This window comes from Bemisia tabaci, chromosome 1 (genome assembly GCF_918797505.1).
Source record: "Bemisia tabaci chromosome 1, PGI_BMITA_v3".
Taxonomy (NCBI): domain Eukaryota; kingdom Metazoa; phylum Arthropoda; class Insecta; order Hemiptera; family Aleyrodidae; genus Bemisia; species Bemisia tabaci.
The window spans coordinates 80,426,934-80,446,374 of NC_092793.1; the positions used below are offsets into that span (position 1 = coordinate 80,426,934).

General features: G+C 37.3%; 1 protein-coding gene and 1 long non-coding RNA gene across 6 annotated transcripts in view; both read left to right on the forward strand.

Moving 5' to 3' along the window:
• LOC109044024 (protein O-linked-mannose beta-1,2-N-acetylglucosaminyltransferase 1) overlaps positions 1–19,441 on the forward strand; it is a 357,066-nt gene that overhangs the window by 325,499 nt on the left and 12,126 nt on the right. For 2 of the 5 annotated variants that reach the window (XM_019061480.2, XM_019061485.2), the window contains 7 exons: positions 5,662–5,877; positions 6,674–6,770; positions 7,907–8,037; positions 9,759–9,938; positions 11,001–11,217; positions 12,773–12,900; positions 13,924–13,994. In XM_019061480.2, the coding sequence (XP_018917025.2) occupies positions 5,719–5,877; positions 6,674–6,770; positions 7,907–8,037; positions 9,759–9,938; positions 11,001–11,217; positions 12,773–12,900; positions 13,924–13,994 (983 nt within the window). In that variant the 5' untranslated portion in view covers positions 5,662–5,718. Of the gene's footprint in view, positions 1–213; positions 234–4,104; positions 4,398–5,661; positions 5,878–6,673; positions 6,771–7,906; positions 8,038–9,758; positions 9,939–11,000; positions 11,218–12,772; positions 12,901–13,923; positions 13,995–19,441 lie in introns of those variants that run through there. The other 3 variants (XM_072306271.1, XM_019061484.2, XM_019061483.2) reach the window with 3 other exon arrangements.
• On the forward strand, positions 16,182–18,046 carry LOC140226017 (uncharacterized). The gene is made up of 2 exons (XR_011900830.1): positions 16,182–16,714; positions 16,950–18,046. It is a non-coding gene; the product is annotated as an uncharacterized lncRNA (long non-coding RNA).

The following is a 19,441-nucleotide window of genomic DNA, read 5'->3' on the forward strand; positions in this document are numbered from 1 at the left end:
TAAATAATCGATTATTAAGGTGTTCGCTGCGAACACCCTGTAAATCGATACTTTTACATATGTTTAAATGACCGATCAATCGATATATCCCAAAGCACGCCACGCTTCTGGTATTTGTGAGTGATGAGAAAGTACGCCGTAAGCCCGTTCAGATGTTGTCAATTTTATCTGCAAAATATTTCTCTGGAAAACCTATGCATTTTTTCAGAAAGTTTTATTCTTAGGACAATCTGGTGTGTAAGAAAATTTTACGGATAAATATACTCGGGTCTTCTCTTTAGTAAACACTTCATCGGAGGAAATTGGCGATTGAGATATTTGCAGTCAAAAATATCTGTAGCACAGCGAAAGAATGTTGCATCTACATGCATATCATAGCATTATCATGCACCATTTTGCACAGCGTATTACCTCTCACGGAAAAAATTAAATTGCTGATTTAACGATTCAATTGCTAAAAAAAGTGACTGCAATGTTTCATAACTGCAAGGATTCGTTTGATTTCGTTATTGTAAATTGGCAGGAAAAATGAATAACGGCAAAATGTCAGTTTGGTGACGTCACCAAACCTGACACACCGTCTCCAAACTGACATGTCAGACTTGGGAAAGATAAATAATCGTAAAGATATTGCGATGCACGTAATTAAATCCTACAGTATGGAGCTCTAAGATAACAGAAAAGTAGTCTTTAGCTTCATATGGCAAATCACTTTCCAACTTCTTTTCAGAACCATTTTCTCCCATTAGCTGAAATCCCCCCAGATACGCCGCGCCGCTGCCAGTTCAAACGCCTTGATACAACTTTTCGTACTTGACGGATGTCCATGTTGCATAATCAAAAATTGAAGGCGCTCACACTCTCTACGTGCTGACCGCTTAAAGGAACGATGTAATGCGACAGTGCTATGTGCAAGCGCCATTCATATTTTGAAGGGATTAAATTTTAAGCAACGAGTGTTCGCTGAAAAAAATTAAGGCGGAGAGATAATTGAGCATTATTGGCAATCACTCATAATTGACGGAATTCAAACCAGATTCTACGTAGATAGTATCGCAGTCAGAGAACGCATGTATACGCCGCGTTGTTAGTTCAAACGCTTTGATACAACTATTCATACTTGACGGATGTCCATGTTGCATAATCAAAAATTGAAGGCGCTTACACTTTCTGCATGCTGGCCGCTTATAGAAACGTCGCGCCGCGACTTAAGGAGGATTTCGATAACTCGACGTCGAACGATCGAAATCCTGGTTTTCTATCGGTGTTACACTTTCAATAAGCGCTTGTAACTCGCAAGTGTATCTGCCGTTTCAGTGATGTGCTAACACCGCACCGTTTACATTTGCGAAGGGTTTAATTTTAAGCATATATGCAAGTTTTTGAACGAGGAAATAATGTTATTTATTTTCATTTTGGCAACTTCTAATTTCTTTGGTCCAGTCGTATTTGACATTGATAGTCTGGAGACACCCCTTCCCACCCTCTCGAAGCAACGAGAAAGATAGTAGAATTTAATCTGATGTTTAATGCATGCACAACAGGTTAACTGCCACACCTCACATCTTGTCAACCTCTCAGCTCGTCTATAAGTATAGTACACGAAGATCCTTTTTATCTCCCCCCTCCCACCTCTTTCTCTCCCTCTCTCTCCCCATCCACTCTGAACCGGGTAAATCGTTCGCCCAACTAACACCTCGTGTTCTCATCAGACGCGTGCTCCATAAAGTGTTTTAATTTAGTCATCTTGAAAATTAGCTTGTCGCCAATGGTGTTTCATCCAAGCTGATTGGAAATCCAAAGGGAACCATTTGTAATGAGCCAGTCAAGTCGGCGCGGCGCGCAGTTGAAAGATCGGAATAATAAGAACCAAGAAGGTGGGATAGAATTTCTGAAATCAACGTGTCTGTGCAATACTCCTATTCGATTTTGAGCCCCTGTAGAACCGAAGTTCTATTTCTCTCTCTCTCTCTCCGAATTCTATTCTACCAAAATCCATCGTGTCCACAACAAATTTGCCAACAAAGACTGCCTGTTACATAGGGAACGATACTACTATTCGACCACTTGGGAGCTCGTGTTGCCTGCATTATAAATTGAAGGCGAACTGACATGGCGTTAAGTAATCTTTTCCCGTTTGATGAAAAACTATTTCAATGTCGGAAATTTTTTGGTCTTACCCCCTAGAACTGATCCATTTGATCAAAACACACTCTCTGCCAAGTTTCAGCCAAATAGGATAATATTAACCCGTGCCAACAGAGCCATCTTTTTTACATGTGATTTCACATTGAAAAACACTTTTTCTCGGAAAAATCCATTTCCCGGAGAATGCGTAATTTCTATAAAAAATCTGAGGTCATATTTGGTCTCAGTCCGTCTCAGCAGGAAAAGTTGCATTGGACTCCTCAGAAAAATGTCTTTGCCCCTCGTTACAGCGGTGAAACATTTAGATAACGCTAAAAGAGGGTAAAATGACGGTGATACATCTCAAATAATTACATGGGTCTGTACCCGAAAACAAAGCTTAACATATGGTAGACGTGTTTTCCATGTACTTTTTTACGCTTAATCCGAAAATACCATCCATTTTCCTCTATTCCATCAGGATTTTCCGGAAAATCGATTTTCTTGTAAAATGGAGGGTTTTCCGAGGAAAACTCTATTTTCAGGGAATAAATCTCAACATGTGGCGGATGTTTTTTTTTTTTGTGTTATTTAACGCTGAGTTCGGAAATGATGACAAAGTTGCTCCATTATATTGGGATTTTCCGGAAAATCGATTTTCTCGTAAAAACAGGGTTTTCCGGGGAGAACTCAATTTTTAGGAAATAAAGGATCGACGTCGGGGCGCCACTTATGCATCTCGCCAACCGGAGACGTCCTCGGCAGGTAGCAAAACGGATGAGTCTACAAAATTCTCCATTAGGAAATTTTTTACGTAAAATCAATGTACCAGGAAAGTGCAGAAAATGATTAGCTCCAGACGATCGGTCGCAAATTTAAGAAATGACCTGTTATTTCATCGAAATTCACAAGTTTTCCAGGGTACTGAGTTTTCCCTGGAAAATCCCCTTTTTACTTGAAAAATTGAGTTCCTCAGAAACTCCTAATAGAATAGAAGAAAACGGTTACCTATCATTTTCGAATTCAACGTTTATAAGCACATCAAAAACATCTATTAGATTCGAGCGTTAATTTTCTCTCCCCGGAAAACCCTGTTTTCACGAGAAAATCGATTTTCCGGAAAATCCTGATGGAATAGAGAAAAATGGATAATATTTCCGGCTTTAGCGTAAAAAATTACATGGAAAACACGTCTACCATATGTTAAGCTTTGTTTTCGGAGACAGACCCATGTACTTATTTGAGATGTATCACCGTCATTTTACCCTTGTTTAGCGTTATTAATTGTTTCACCGCGCTATAACGAGGGGTAAAGAAATTTTTCTGAGGAGTCCAATGCAACTTTTCCTACTCAATTTTTTCTGCTGAGACCAAATATGACCTCAGATTTTTTCTAGAAATTACAAATTTTCTGGGAAATGGATTTTTCTGAGAAAAAGTGTTTTTCAATGTAAAATCGCATATTAAAAAGATGGTCGGCACGGGTTAATATTACCTATCCGATGTGGCTGAAACTTGAGAGAGAGTGTACTTTGATCATATGGATCAGTTCTAGGGAGTAAGACCAAAAAAATTCGCAAAATAAATTTTGCCGTGTATAATTGGGCCACCCTAGTCTACACTATTATGCGGTGAAAGAAAGGCCAAACAATTTCAAAAATTTCAATTCGAGTCAAAAATCTGAACCCGAACGCAAGCTCGAAGTTTTGACTAGATTGAAATTTTTGGATGTTTTTGGCCTTGCTTCCCCGTTAAAAAATGTGGATCCAGCTCTATTTTACCACCTTTTTTTTTTTTTTTTTTTTTTTTTTTTTTTTTTTTTTATTTATTTAATTTCTCTTATTTTTTCCAAATTATTTGACCAAGTGACCATTGAGCTACGTAATTTACTCCCCTCTCTTCTGTTTGCACTTTCAACCGCTAGAAGCGCTTGAAGCGCATTAGCGCCGGCGCGTCATGGCGCAATCAACCAATGAACTCTCATTTTGAAAGTTGTTTACGCTTGGAAGTTGATAGCGATTGTTTACATTTTTTCTACTCCCGTTTTGAACGAGGAATGCGTTCTTACGTGCTAAAACATCCAGTCAACTACCTCATTTTACTTTTTATGTGATGAAAGTGTTTTCCGGCGTTTCAGAATGTGTGATGGTGTGCGATCAGTCATATAGTTTAATTTTACATCATTCTCCACGATCTCCGGGCTCTTGTTGACATGGTTACAGAGAGGTTATCACCAATTTACAATCATTTACTTACAAAATGTTTTCTGGGTAAATTCATCGTCGTTTTTCTCTCCACATTTGCACAGAATCATTCTACCTCTTCTTCTAATCAAAATTATATTCTTTGCTTATTGTTACGAATATTTTGGTGAAATTTTCGCCCTAAAACGCTACCTGTGCTTAGTGAGGGATGATTGTTTTCAATCCAATAGTATCATGTATCACCTTTGCTTGAGACGTTATCAGGATGGATCAGGTTTAGTGTGTATATCTCTCATATCTGCGCGTAAATCTCAAGGCTCAATTTCTTGGTTACAGACAATCACTCGTATCCATCCAATTGTCTAAAAATTACAATTCGACGGTGTAAGTCGGCAATCACATAACTCTGTTTGCGACGTCGCAGACTTCCTGTCATACTTCATTTTTTAAACGGAAAACTACTCAACGGCAATTCTTTAAAACTGCCGTGATTTTTCTTCTCTGTTCGAAGAAAATTCTGCAAAAACTTCAAGGAATGATGTCAATTTGTTCTCCTTTTAAAAAATAACATAGAGGTGGAGATTTTCAGCACCGCAAACGAGTTATGTGATTGCCGACTTACACCGTCGAATTGTGCTATCAATTATCATTAAACATTCTAGGTGGCGGTATCCACCCCGGCCCAATCCGAAAAAAACTGCCCCTGGAAAGTGAAAGATCAACTCTTGGTCAATAATTTCGATCAAGAACTTTACAAAGTTTTAAAATAACGATATGCATACTAATTTCATTTTATTTATTATGTTGCTGAGTGTGGAGTCAACTTTCCACCAATACCTAATCCTCTCTGTGAAAGTGTACTTTTTAATACTTACTCTTGATTTTAAAATTTTTTGACGGTCTATTAATATTCTTGTACTTTCCAGATGAATTGATCACATGGGCCATACTGAAAATATTTTGTCACGGCTTAAGTATTTCATGCATTAACATGTTGCCTGCCATAGTGTTTTGGACACCTATTTCTCCCAACATGATGGTGCCCCCTTCCCCCCCCCCTACCGAACATTGGAACGAAAACTCATTGATGCATTCTCTTGCTGGGGCCATGCTAGTCATGAACTGTAAGCGAACTTGCAGTGCCGGTAGCCACTGGTCTCATGAGAGTGTTTATTGTGAGCGACTCCATCCTGATCGAAAAGACCAGCTTAGCAAGCAACATGTCAAGGCACCCATTCCTGCCACTACCAGACATACTTACTCCTAACTGAACCAGGATGTAACATTGTCCCAATCAATTTTTTATAATTTTTCGATATATTTGTTATAGATCAATCAGAAAATGATGGGTCAGGAAGAGAACTGGCTGGTAGCTTATGATTGAAGCATGGATGCACAGCAGTTAATCGCTCAGACCTATCTACCCAAAAGAGCGTACCCAAGTCTTGGAAGCAATGGCACTGTGGGCTATTACATCCCACAGAATGCTATTCTTACGTTCGCACGTCCTTTGGGACGGAGGAGGCTCATAGCTAAAACTTTAAAGGTAAAAAGATTATCATGAGACGTAGGCCTGAGCCTACCTGTTGAATGCTTGCTGAATTTCTCTCACTGTAGGTAGCTGCAGATCTACCTATACTGATAAATCTGCGACTTAATACAGTTGATTTCAGCATGCAAGGGTTGGACTTAAAAGCTGTGTTTTGACTTCACTTAATATCTGATTGACGGCCAAATTGCAAAATCATGTATCTTTATAATGGTATTTTGAAGTTTCCACTCCTATCTTATTTTTTGAAAGAAAAATAAGCCAACGTTCTGGCTTGAAATTCACTCAAAATATTCTTCCAACAGAGAGGAAAACTCTGGGAAGTTCTTATAAAATTATCTTTACCAGTTTTCCAAAGAAAACATAAATTATGTCAAAACTGCAGCATTGCAAACAGAGGCATGGCGTTTCACACTTTGGCCATTGATATGTCAAATGAACCAATAAATCAGGCTCTGTCCCCTGCTAAATTTTTAGATAGTGTTTGATGACAAGGCTTACTGGTCAGGTAGCTTTGGATGAATTCACAGCATTACTCAGAATATTAGGTATAAAGTTAAATTAAACTCTAATTCATTAATTGACTGCCATAAAAATATTAGACAAAGAACTAGACCAGTTGCTGTTATCTCAACTAAAAGTTGATTTCTAAACTTAGCATTTTATACTTGTTTTTTACATTATATTCAAAGAGGTAATTAGCAAACTAATTTGAGTTCTGCAATTTCAATAACTTGCATTTATTTTTTATATTGAGTAATAGCAAATGCACCATTATGGTTTTTTTTTGTAGGCCTTGCTGATAGTAATTATGCTGATAACCATCGGAATCAATGTCATTTTCATATTGGATACAAGTCATCGTCTTCAGGAAGAAACCTCAAACTCTGGTAACTAGTCCATCTCTCTCACTACCACCATTTTTACATAAGCTCTGTTTTAATTGTATGTACCAAAGGATCAAGAAGCACAATCTCCTCATACGATTCAAACCTAAGCGCTAAACAGCATTAGTATATGAAGTGTTCATAAGTGTAAACAGAATCTGCAACTCAAAATTCAGTAAAATCAAGCTGGAGTTCAAAAGGTTTCTTGCCCTCTGCGTTTGTTAACATGACTTAAAAGTGACTGATGGATGGTATAATAGTACCAGACAGTTTTTTGTGACACTGCATTTTTTGTCAGTGTGTAGACATAAAGCTGCCTCTTGTGACTGTACCATAATTCAATCACTGTTCAGACTGTGGGTCCCCTGTGAATTTTATTCAAAGCAAAATTAAGAGTTGTTTTGAATAGAAAATAGTCTTAAAATCATGATAAGAGCTATAGTAAAGTCTAAAATTTACTTATTGTCTTTTTACTGAAGAAATTTGCAAACTTTGACGCTTCATGAAATTTGAAAATTAATATTTTCAGTCAGAAATGCCAAAGATTCTCCTAGTAATAATGCAATTTGCAAGAAGAGATTTGGCAACATTGAAATGTAGTTACATTTTTTTGTGAGGGAAACTACGGTCTGTGTTAAATGTTACTGTAGCATAAATTACTTCTTGGAGCCGGAAGCTTAATATTGGGCAAATTTTAAAAGCAGATCATTAAGGAGTGAATTTCTGACTGTGGGAACGTAATAAAATTGCGCCATTTTCCATATGTAACATCTTTTAGATGGCTAACGAATACCACCGCCTATCTGCAAACTGACAATCTTGCAGAACAAAGAGAAAACCTTGCCATTTTTGTAATTTTGAAGTTAGATTTGCAATTTTTCTCACATTACAGTGTCATTAAAGCGATCCCCTATAGAATTGGAAAAAAACTGAAATCATTAGTTTGCGTATTTTATTCTTCGCCAAAATTGTCAGTTAGGCGGTATAGTTTATTAGTCTTCGTTATACTTTCGCTCTAGCTATAGTTTCAGAGGGATCCATTCCCTGAGGCAACCTTGATAAACTTTAGAGAGGCCCTGTTCTTTCACTAGCTTTAAGGATATGTGAATTAATATTCAAACAAATTATTCTTTCCACAGTTGATATTGACCTGAACATTGAAAGTGATGGAAGGAAAACATCACGACATTTGGAGAACTCTCTGCGGTTTCTGAGCATTGAAGTACTCTCCAGTCAGTCTAAAGTTTCAGTCTCAGTAAATGGTGCAACGGTTAGTATATTCAACCCTGTCATCGTGTATAAAATCCCCACATTATTCTGCCATGCGAAGGAAAATAGCCGTGTGAGCATCCAGGCATTGCCATGTTTCAATCAATAAAAAACTAATGTATTGTGAAAATTCTGAATATTTTTCCTTCAATTTCTTAGGAAATTTTGTTCACAATTTAACCTATCACATCTGAAAATTTTGAGGAAAAATATGCATAACATTCCTAAAAAAATCCACGTTTTTTTGGGGGAAATTTGGCGGCTTTTGAATATTCGTACAGTGCTTTTCCTTAACCCAGCAGTATTCCACCACTATTTTGAAAGGAAATGAAGGCTATAAACATTCTAAAAACCTGAATTAGAGTAAAAAATTTGAGCTTTAATTAGTGTCAGTGCAAGACTTACGAGGGAGAGTGTTCAGTTCAGGCAGGTGTTTGGAATTCTAAGCTGGGGTCATGTTGATAGATCTATCATGTTGTGGGTCTTTTCAAATAAACTTTATCTGTAGATCACACTCATCAGTGTTACAGTTCGAGCCACATTATTGGTTTCTTTCTTCCTCTTTTTCTTCCTTCCTTAACTCAATACCATACTTTCTTTATCTTAAAAATAGAAAGTCTGGACAAGCCTGCTTGTTTATGAAACATTTTTTCCTTCTAAAACAACGCTAAAAACTAGAATCCTCTAAAACTCTCAGCAAGTTGATTGTGTAAAAATTGAGGAGGCCGAGAGCACATTTTTTAATTCTTTTGTTTGATGGGTCAGAAGACAAGTTGCGGATTAAAGCACTACGCTAAATACTTTCTCCACACAATTACCCAAGAAAAACAAATCACAGGCCTACAAAAATCCTGGAAATCAACTCGCATGCAAGATCTAAGTGTTTACATTTAACATTAATCAAAAATCGTGCGAATAAATATCAGCATTAATTAAAGTAATAAAAAGGAGAAGCAGAATTGCCTTACGCTGTGACCAGGTGTGGTCGAAAAGCTTCCGCTAAGTGAAATGTAATTTTCATATAATAAAGTATCACAGCGTAAGGCAATTCTACTTCTCCTGTTTACATTTAACATTTTTTGAATGGCAAAAATACAAATGATATCATTTGTATCATTCAACTATCATTTGATCTGTGATAAAAATAATTCAATAGGTAATAAAAAGTATACTTGTTACTATCTCGTTCAAGGGTTGACTTCAGAACTTCCTGTTGTGTAAATCGTTTTTTATGTGGGTTAGATTATGAAGAGGAAACATGTGATGTTAAATGCTAATTCAGAATTTACACATGTTTGAACAATTCTAATTTAATCTTACAACCAGTTGGTCGCAGAGGTTTTAAAATATTTTGCACCCACAAACACAAGTTTATCAGAAACCATATCACTATTTGTGAACCAAATTAACCGAAACACCAAGTCGCATGTATCTTGAATGGAGGAAAAGAGGTTTTAAGTTTTAATCCTCTACAAAACTTAATGTTAAAGGCAAAGTTGAAAGACTAATTCCATATTCAAAATATTTTTCTCAGAGCTGAATTTTTGACAAGGGAAAATTTACGACCAGTTAAATTCAAAAACTACTTTCAACCCATTCTTTTTTGCAAAATGCAACTTTATACGTTTCTATTAAACTAGGTTCTTGTGTTTTCTTATGTTGATATGATGTTTAAAGCAGCAATGCCAATTCTCATTTATCTATTTTTTTTCTCATGACCAGATTTTAGAGGATGGTGGACAGCAAACTGGCAGAGGCATTCATGTTCTCGTCCTGAGTCAGTCAAGTGGTAATGTAATGGCACAGCGGGTCTTTGATACATATTCTCCTCATGAAGACGATGCCATGGCTCTATTTTTGAACATGGTGTCTGATAGTCGAATCATCATTTTTGCCATTAAGGTAATTATGTCTACTCAATGAGGACTCTTCACTAACAAATTATTAAATGTGCAGTTGGCAATGAGACTTAGGCAATCTAAGACAGTCATTCTGAAACTATACTAGTAGACAGGAGTTATGTATACCCATTATAAACCTTGCAACTAATTACGCCACAAAATTCAAGATTAAGGTGATTCGACGGTTGCCATTTTTTGTGTCAGAGCGACAGGTGATTTATTGCATAGATTTGTTTCATTTTTTCAGCTAACTCGTCATTTTTCTCAAACTTTGAGATCGCAATTCTGTTGTCAGGACACTGAAGAATTCATGTACCAAATGTGACAAAGAAATTCAACGTATTAAAGGCAGGATTTTTCCTCTAAAAAAACCACGCCTTTAATACGTTGAATTTCTTTGTCAAATTTGGTACATGAATTCTTTAGTCTCATGACAACAGAAGTGCGATCTCAAAATTCGAAAAAAAATGGCAAGCACCTGAAATTATGAAACGAATTGATGCGATATATCGCTCGTCGCTCTGACACAAAAATGGCAACCGTCGAATCACCTCAAAGCCCGTAAATGGCAACTATGCTGACCCAACTGAAAGCCTAATCCTTTCCCTGACTGTCACCTGTTGCGACTATTTTGATGCGGATAATGGAAGACATCGGGACTTGTGATTTCCTTTGAACAAGTCCATACTTTGAAGCCTGGTGTATTTTTTATTTAGTTGTGGAGGAATACAGAGACTGCTTTTTGAAATTGAAACAATGAACTAGATATGATAACAGTAAAAAATTGAAAATGGAGAATATTGTAGAATGCGGAGCAAAAGAAAAAGCTTGTAAAATGCAAAGTAAAGCACATTAATACTATTTTTGGAAAGGAAGAAAAACCAGAAAATAGATTCAAGGAGCTCTATTGGTTTTTGTAATGTTCTTGAGGGACTGAAATATTTTTTCCGTTTTAGCTTTGTCTTCTAGCAAACTATGGACTTCTAGCAAATTATTACTGCTATTTGATCAGATGCGGTCTAATTTCTTGAAACATTGTAACATAATTTGCTCTCACTTTCAGGATGAAGGCACATTTCAAATGAAGCAGGCAGCAAGAGACTTGATTAAAAGGCTCGGCTCTCAGCATGTCCAGATAATTGGTTGGAGAGATATGTGGGCTATGGTCACACAAAAAGGGGGTAAAATGTTTGGAGAAACGTACAGCAAGAGTGCAGATTTCAGTTCATGGGGTGCCGCAGTTTTATTAAAAACAGAGGTTCCCCTAGTTCCTTTTGAAGGTAATGGAATTTTTTTTAAAAATTAAAATTTAAGAGTTGGCAGCAAGGCTCAAATGCTGCAACACGAAGTTCATGACCAAACTTTAAGAAAGCATGCTTCTAATTAGACCTTTGATTGTCTCAACTTGCCGTTACTCTCTCTTTTTTTGTATGACAGTAAATTGTCAAAATCTCTCCCTTGCAATGACACTTACTGAGCCTCGCAGCAACGGCAGAGATTCTAGTGCAAAGCCCCCTTCCCGCTGACCCGGGAATCTTGTTTTCAGGCCAGGTAAAATCAAAGATGTTACATACCGAGACATGGACACTTGTCCTGAACTTCATTTTTTGCGAGATGCCAGATGGTACCACGCCAAACTTCCAGCTTTTTTGCAATTGTTTGCTGGTTGCAATTTTACATATTAAGATTAGTGTCTCCTGTACTCTGTGCAAAATTTTTAGGACACTGACAATGAGTTACCATTTTTAGTATAAGCTTCCTAAAGGAGCTGAGAATTTTTATGTCCTCAAGAGTTACCTACCTGGAAGTAAATACGAGTTAGAATCAAAAATTAGTTAGATGAGGCTAAAATATTAAAACAATAAAAAGGCAAGGCATTTTAAACCATCATAAGCACATTTTCAGCTACAAAAACAAATTAGTTTAAAAGTGATTGGCGACTTGATGGTCTGTTTGGTGATGGTCTCCAGTTGGTCTGATTTCTGCTGTTCAATTTGGACTAATTTTTATTGTTTTAGCAACTGAAAATGAACCTGTGACGGCTTTAAAGACTGTAACGATTGCTTTTTTAGTATTTTAATAATCTAGCCTTGTCTTGCTAACCCATTTTCTCATTCTTATTCTCTTGTGTTCCTATTTTAGAGCCACGCAACTGGGGCATTATGGCCCTAAAATAAAGGTTACGTACTCTCTGGAAAATCCTTGTATTATGCCGTCGTCATTAGGTTTATTTTGCGATGTCTTGTTATGTTACAAACCATGGAACATTTTAAAAAGATTTTAACAAGTTACCAATATCCCTCTTTGTGCTTCTTATCAGACTTTCATTTCATTGGGAGTGAGTTTTTCTAACAAATATAAGTAAAAATATATAATTTTTTCTAAAACATTTCAATTAGAACGTCTTGCCTAGAACAAACTTATCATCAAGAGGATATTTATGTTAAATTTTGCGACAGAGAATGGCACAAATTTCAGTATTAATTTTTTATCATAAAAATTGGTGCTTACAAAAGGCACCAATTTCTATTATATTGAAGGCCAAAATGCAAAAGCAGGTAGCTCTGTTTATGGTGTTGCAGACTTCCTGTCATACTTAATTTTTTCTTTAGAAAGCTATCAAACGTAATTTCTTAAAAACTTCCTTGATTTTCCTTCTCCGTCAGTAGAATATTCTGTATAAATTTTAAGCTATGAATGGTTAGGCACCTTAGTTTTCTTTTCAAAAAAATAAAATAGGAGCAGAAATGTTTAAACACCGCAATGGAGATACATGGTTCTGCACTATGGCCATTGACATACTGTATACTATTATTTTTTCTCCTCATCTTGCAGAAAGTGAATGTGATTGGCCAGAATCTGAAGAAAATGTTCGCAGAAAAGAATTTTGCAGCAACATCGAGGGTTATGGCAGTGTTTGTTGCTGCAATGATCCTGCTTCCTTAACATTTCAGCCAGAACAGGTGAATTACTTTTATTGCCCTCGATGCAAACAACATCCAGCTTTGTTCATTAGAAACGCAATCAATAGAATTGACAGCTTAATAAAACATTTTTCATGGAATGGAACAGCATTATCTAGTAATGTACAAGGCGCAGCTGGAAAATAACGCCTCTAAGCTCATAACTTAAGAATAACTAAAGATTTTGGCAAAAACTAAATATATTCTGAAAGAAGATGCAATTACCTCTCCAACAAATTGTTCAATTTTTTAAACCAATAGGCTGATAGGATGTAATTACGTCGTCTTTCAGAATATTTTTAGTTTTTGCCAAAATCTTAGATTGCTCTTAAGTTATAAGCTTGAAGGCGTTTCTTTTCACCTGCACCTCATATAAATTACGCTGTGAAATGCATTTTCCAGCTGCCCACTGTGACCAAAAATCTGAAGCCTTTACCAGCATTAATCCAATAATAGTGATTATTTTTATTGACAGAAAAATTTAACCAGTGTCCTTTTGGCAGCTATTAGACTTACAGTATGCCTTTGCCAAACACTGCTTGACATTTTTAAATCTTCACACAATTTTCTGTTTTGAGAACTAAACTTTAAACTTTCTATGAATTTACTCTAGATTGTGGAGAATATATTAAACAAATTTTAAGCTTCAGTCATGCTTGCTTTTATTTTTAAAAAATACAACATAAGAGAAAATTATGCAATGTCGAGTTTAGTTAGGCTGATTCCGTCAAGTTCATCATGTGTCAATTGAACTACATTTTGCAATGAGGAACTACAATGTCTGTCTCAGTTTAAAAGAAAAAAAAAACGTATGTACCATTAATTTCCCTACAGACAAATGTATTTTTATGGATGAGACTGAAATTGTTGTTCCAAATCGCAATATGTAAGCCAATTATCACTGTGACCCCCTAATGTATTGATTTTCTATTTACTGATACCTGAAACTGACAGTTTCCCTGTCAAATGAGTTGGTTCTGTGCCTACTAAACCATGTAACATCATTTTTTCCTCCTTTTTCAGTTCCCAAACAATCAAGTGGCCGATGTTCCTGTCGTTATTATTGCCAGTAACCGCCCACATTATCTCTACAGGTATTTGCCTTTCATTCTGAATTGATTTTTTCCGTTTTATTTTTCAATTTGGACGGAGAAGTTGGTTATCGGTGGTGATCAGCAAAGCATTGAACTGGAGGATGGCCGGAGAATTCAGGACTGTGAAGAGTATAAATATCTAGGAGTGTGGTTATTTAAGGACGGAAATTTGGATCGGGCTATTAATATTGGAATGTGCAGGAAAGCTATTGCGATGCTAAATGGGGCTCTCTGGGACCAGAGTATCTCCAAGGAGACTGAAAGGAAAATTGACAACGTCATCGTGAAGAGTATCATAACTTACGAGAGTGAGGTCTGGCAACTGAAAAAATGGAGTGAAGACATGCTTAGGGCAACTGAGATGGACTTTTGGCGGAGGTCTGCCGGGATATCGAGAAGAGAGTGCATCCGTAATGAAAAGGTGCACGAGATAATGGGTGTGGAGAAGGACATCATGCACGATATCAGGTCCAAGCAGTTGGTCTGGTATAGACACGTGCGAAGGATGGCAAAAGATCGGTTGCCCAAGCAGGTTTTCGATTGGGTTCCTTCCGGAAGGCGACGGCATGGATGTCCCGTGAAAGGTTGGCGACAAGGGATGGAGAAGGAGATTAGAAGGTGCCAATTGCCTGATGATCTCTGGGAGGATGGGGGGCAATGGCAATTGGGCGTCGCAGAGCACGAGGCTTAATGTATGTATTTTTCAATTGAACGATATTGTTTTGGCTGAGCATAAACCCATTCATCACTGCAAAGGCAGCATCTGTGTTCATTGTAACTGCATACCTCCTTTAACGTTTCAGCAGTTGCTCAACAACTGCTACACAGATGTAATCATATTTGCAGCCACATCTGTCTACGAGAATGTTAACTTTAGACACTTCCTGACAAAGTGTTCATTTGTTTGTGTGATAGCCAATTCCCATTGTGGGGCATGTGCACACAAAACCTAGCCTGGTAATGAGAGGGTTAAATCTGCAACAAATCCATTCCGGAAAGTTTTTCTCAAGCTCAATATAAGGTTACATTCTGATAAGCTCTGTCGTTTTGAAGATTCTGTATCGCACACAATAACCTCTCGTTGGATTTCAGAGTTGGTGATTCAAGCTCAATCTTTCCATTTTTTAGAAGAGAATGAATAGGTACATTTTGTTTTCTTCTTTTTTTATTAATAATCCTCTTCTATTCAATCTATTTCGGTCGTTTATCATCAGTCTAACCACTGAAAAAACAATGTCAATGGTAAACAGGGTTGCCACAACCCGGGGAAACCAGGAAATGTCAGGGAATTTTAAAAAGTCAGGGGAAACCTGAAATGTCAAGGAAAACGAAAAAATGCCAGGGTATAATTGTTAAGTCACCTTTATTTGCATTCTAGAATAGGTTTGACGTTTTAACAAAAAATTTTGCTCGAAAACTATTTCTACTTACATGTGTCTTTTTAACCATCCAGCATACATATGTTCAATTGTCAAGGAATCCCACCAAAATATGTGAGAAAAATCAAGGAAATGTCAGAGAATTTCATTTTTAGTCGTGCGGCGAAGCCGTATAGACTCTAGGTTTCGCCGGAGGCTAAAAAGTGTCCACACTTTTAGGCTAAGTCCAAGAGGAGAATTTTCGAGGAACCAAGTAACATATGAGGTATTGATATCGGTCCATTTTGGCCCAATGGAGATGTTACATGTGCGAGGAATTTGCAATTTAACTGTTGATTCTTGTATAAAAGTTCGCGAGGAACACAATGGTGCCACTGGTTTTCTCTGAAATCATCTCCCAAGCTCAAAAAAGCTCTCAAGTTGAGGCCAAAATGGAGGGGATATCCCACCTTACCCTGAGAGTCCACGTCTACATGAAGACAAACTCTCCATGCAAAGATAGGGAGCAAATACATTAGCAGGGTTGCCGTGTTTTCAGTTTTGGAGTCCCCAGATAAATTGGTAGCCGTGTCAATGTATTAGCTCCCTATCTTTGCATGGAGAGTTGGTCTTGATCTAGACTTGGACTCTCAGGGTAGGGTGGGATATTCCCTCCATTTTGGCCTCAACTTGAGTGCTTTTTTTTGAGCTTGGGAGATGATTTCAGAGAAAACCAGTGGCACCATTGTGTTTCTTGTGACCTTTTACCCAAGATTCAACAGTCAAATCGCAAATTCCTCACACATGCAACATCTCCATTATCCCAAGTGGAATTTCTGATCATTTAGCCATGGTTTGGTAGCGTTTAGCAATCAACTGTGACCATAATGTAAAGAACCCACACAGGTGCCTTTCGGCGGAATGTCGCCCTATGGCATTCTTTATCATCAAGTCACTGTTGAACATTTACTGTTAAGAAGCGTTTAGCAACCAAGTATAGCCAAAATTTCCAGAACTCATACCTCAGATGTTCAAAGAGTGTTAACATGTGTCGCCAAATGGAATTTCTGATCATTTAGGCATGGTTTGGTAGCGTTTAGCAATCAACTGTGACCGTAATGTAAAGAACCCACACAGGTGCCTTTCGGCGGAATGTCGCCCTATGGCATTCTTTATCATCAAGTCACTGTTGAACATTTACTGTTAAGTAGCGTTTAGCAACCAAGTATAGCCAAAATTTCCAGAACTCATGATGTTCAAAGAGTGTTAACATGTGTCGCCAAATGGAATTTCTGATCATTTAGCCATGGTTTGGTAGCGTTTAGCAATCAACTGTGACCGTAATGTAAAGAACCCACACAGGTGCCCTTTCGGCGGAATGTACGCCCTATGGCATCTCTTTATCATCAAGTCACTGTTGAACATTTACTGTTAAGTAGCGTTTAGCAACCAAGTATAGCCAAAATTTCCAGAACTCATACCTCAGATGTTCAAAGAGTGTTAACATGTGTCGCCAAATGGAATTTCTGATCATTTAGGCATGGTTTGGTAGCGATTTAGCAATCAACTGTGACCGTAATGTAAAGAACCCACACAGGTGCCTTTCGGCGGAATGTCGCCCTATGGCATTCTTTATCATCAAGTCACTGTTGAACATTTACTGTTAAGTAGCGTTTAGCAACCAAGTATAGCCAAAATTTCCAGAACTCATACCTCAGATGTTCAAAGAGTGTTAACATGTGTCGCCAAATGGAATTTCTGATCATTTAGCCATGGTTCGGTAGCGTTTAGCAATCAACTGTGACCGTAATGTAAAGAACCCACACAGGTGCCTTTCGGCGGAATGTCGCCCTATGGCATTCTTTATCATCGAGTCACAGTTTAATAGCGTAAATAAGCAACCAACGGTGGCCAAAATGTCAAGACTCCAAACTGGTGCTTTTTGGCTGAATTTCGCCCAATAGGATCTTTGATGATTTATCAGTAATGGTTGATGTTTATGTTGAATAATTATTACTGTCTGAAAGTGAATCCTGTGGGAGAATATTATAGGGTTGGTTCAAACAAGTTTTAGAATTTTTTTCCTTAGCGCTAATGGACCCTAAGGGACAACTTCAATTCATCGAACTAAAAGTTTTCAATGTTCATAACCATTTTTTAACTGTCAGAACTCTCTAGACCACATTATATTCATGATGAATTTAAAGAATATCGCTGTCAAAAGTTGAGTTCTCCTTCAATTTAGCACTTTTTGTCATTACCTTAAAGACCATACGGAAAGTGCTAAATCTACGGAAACTCAACTTTTCACAGCGATATTCTTCAAATTTATCATGAATATAATGTGGTCTAGTGAGTTCTGACATTTAAAAATGGGTATGAACATTTAAGGCTTTATTTTCCTTGAATTTAAGTGATTTTTCAGGGTCTACGGTAAGAAAAAAAAGTCTAAAACACGTTAAAAGGTACTTGAACCTACCTATAATGTTGAGCTATGACTTCAACTTTCATGAACCCTTACTTGTGCCTTTCAGCTTGATTTCGCTAAATGGAATTATTTATGATTGAAGTCGTGGTTGAGTTTACTATGCTGATAAAATATCATTGGAAACTTTAGGTTTCACCATCATAGTCTTCTAAAAATAACCATCAGCATTACTGCACCAACCAAAATCTAGCCCAAAAAAAAAATAATTCGGCTGAAAAAGTGGGAGAAGTTGGGATGTGCAGTCTCAAAATAAAAATACCTAGCTGTGATTGGACATAGCTTTGCTTTCATTGAGACTTTCAAATTTTATGAATAAAAAACAGTAAGCGTTTAGCAAAAACAGTTAGTTTTGTCCTTACCCGTAGACCATACAAAAAGAGCTAAATTGAAGGAGAACTTAGCTTTTGACAGCGATGCTCTTCAAATTTTTCATATACCTATACAATGTGTTCTAGTGAGTTTGGATGGTAACAAATGGTCAGGAACATTTAAAGCTTTATTTTCCATGAATGTAAGTTGTCGTTCAGGATAGATTCTGACGACTAGATCCTTACTAGAGTAAGGAAAGAAAGTCTAAAATTGTTAAAAGTCACAGTAAAACGCGAAAAAAGAAAAAATTCGGAAAAGGAAGTCAAATTTACATAATTATTAAATTAACATAAAAATTTCGTAAAAAGTATTGGAAATTACGAACAAATGTATTTACGTAAAAACTGTATTAAAAAGAAAGTTAATTTTAATTAAGAAAAATAATCTTGGTAAATCAATTTCTCACGTAAATTTGACTCAAAATTCATTTAAAAAACAGGGCTGGATTTACCTACTTGCCGCCCATGGGCCGGATTTACCTACTTGCTGCCTATGGGCCACCTGTATTTTGCCGCCCCCTTCTCATTCGTTTCGAAACATCAATAAAAAACAACCTAATCGGCCCGAAACAGTAACAGAGAAACAACTTAAAACGGGACTAAGGCGCAAATAATAAAAAGAAACACATAAAATATAATAAGAAACCCGGGACGTTTCGCAGGGATCACACCCGCATTTTCAACCGGCAAAACAAGAAAAATTAAAAGATAGGACACTATGCCCCTCACTACTAGCAGAAGTTCGCACGGAACTTTGCGCGAAAGTTAAGTTCCGTAAACCTATCTATGTGTGAACAAGGCCTTCCATTTGTAAGAAATGAAGGTACATAAAAATTATGCAAGAACAAACATAAGTGTGGTTTAATAATTTTAACTTCCGCTGACGCGCCGCGCTGACCGCACTGTGTTTGGCACAATGCGTGAAGTATTCGTACAGTCTTGTAGGCGTTATGCGTATCACGCCGACCGCCGCACAGTGGATTGAGTCAATTAGAGGGGTTGGACATGAAATTTTTGACAAAAACTGCAAATGTTGATGTTTATTTCGTCACATTTTAAAGTTCAAGGGGTGATACTGGAAGAAAATATCACGAGAAAACCAGTGGAACAGCTTGCAGAACATTAGGTTCTTGTATAAACGGAGTTCTGAGCGTTTTAAGTTCCCAAATTTTTTCCGACCTCTCTCATTGACTCGATTCACCGTGCGCCGCGCTGAGGGCTTCTCCTTTTTAT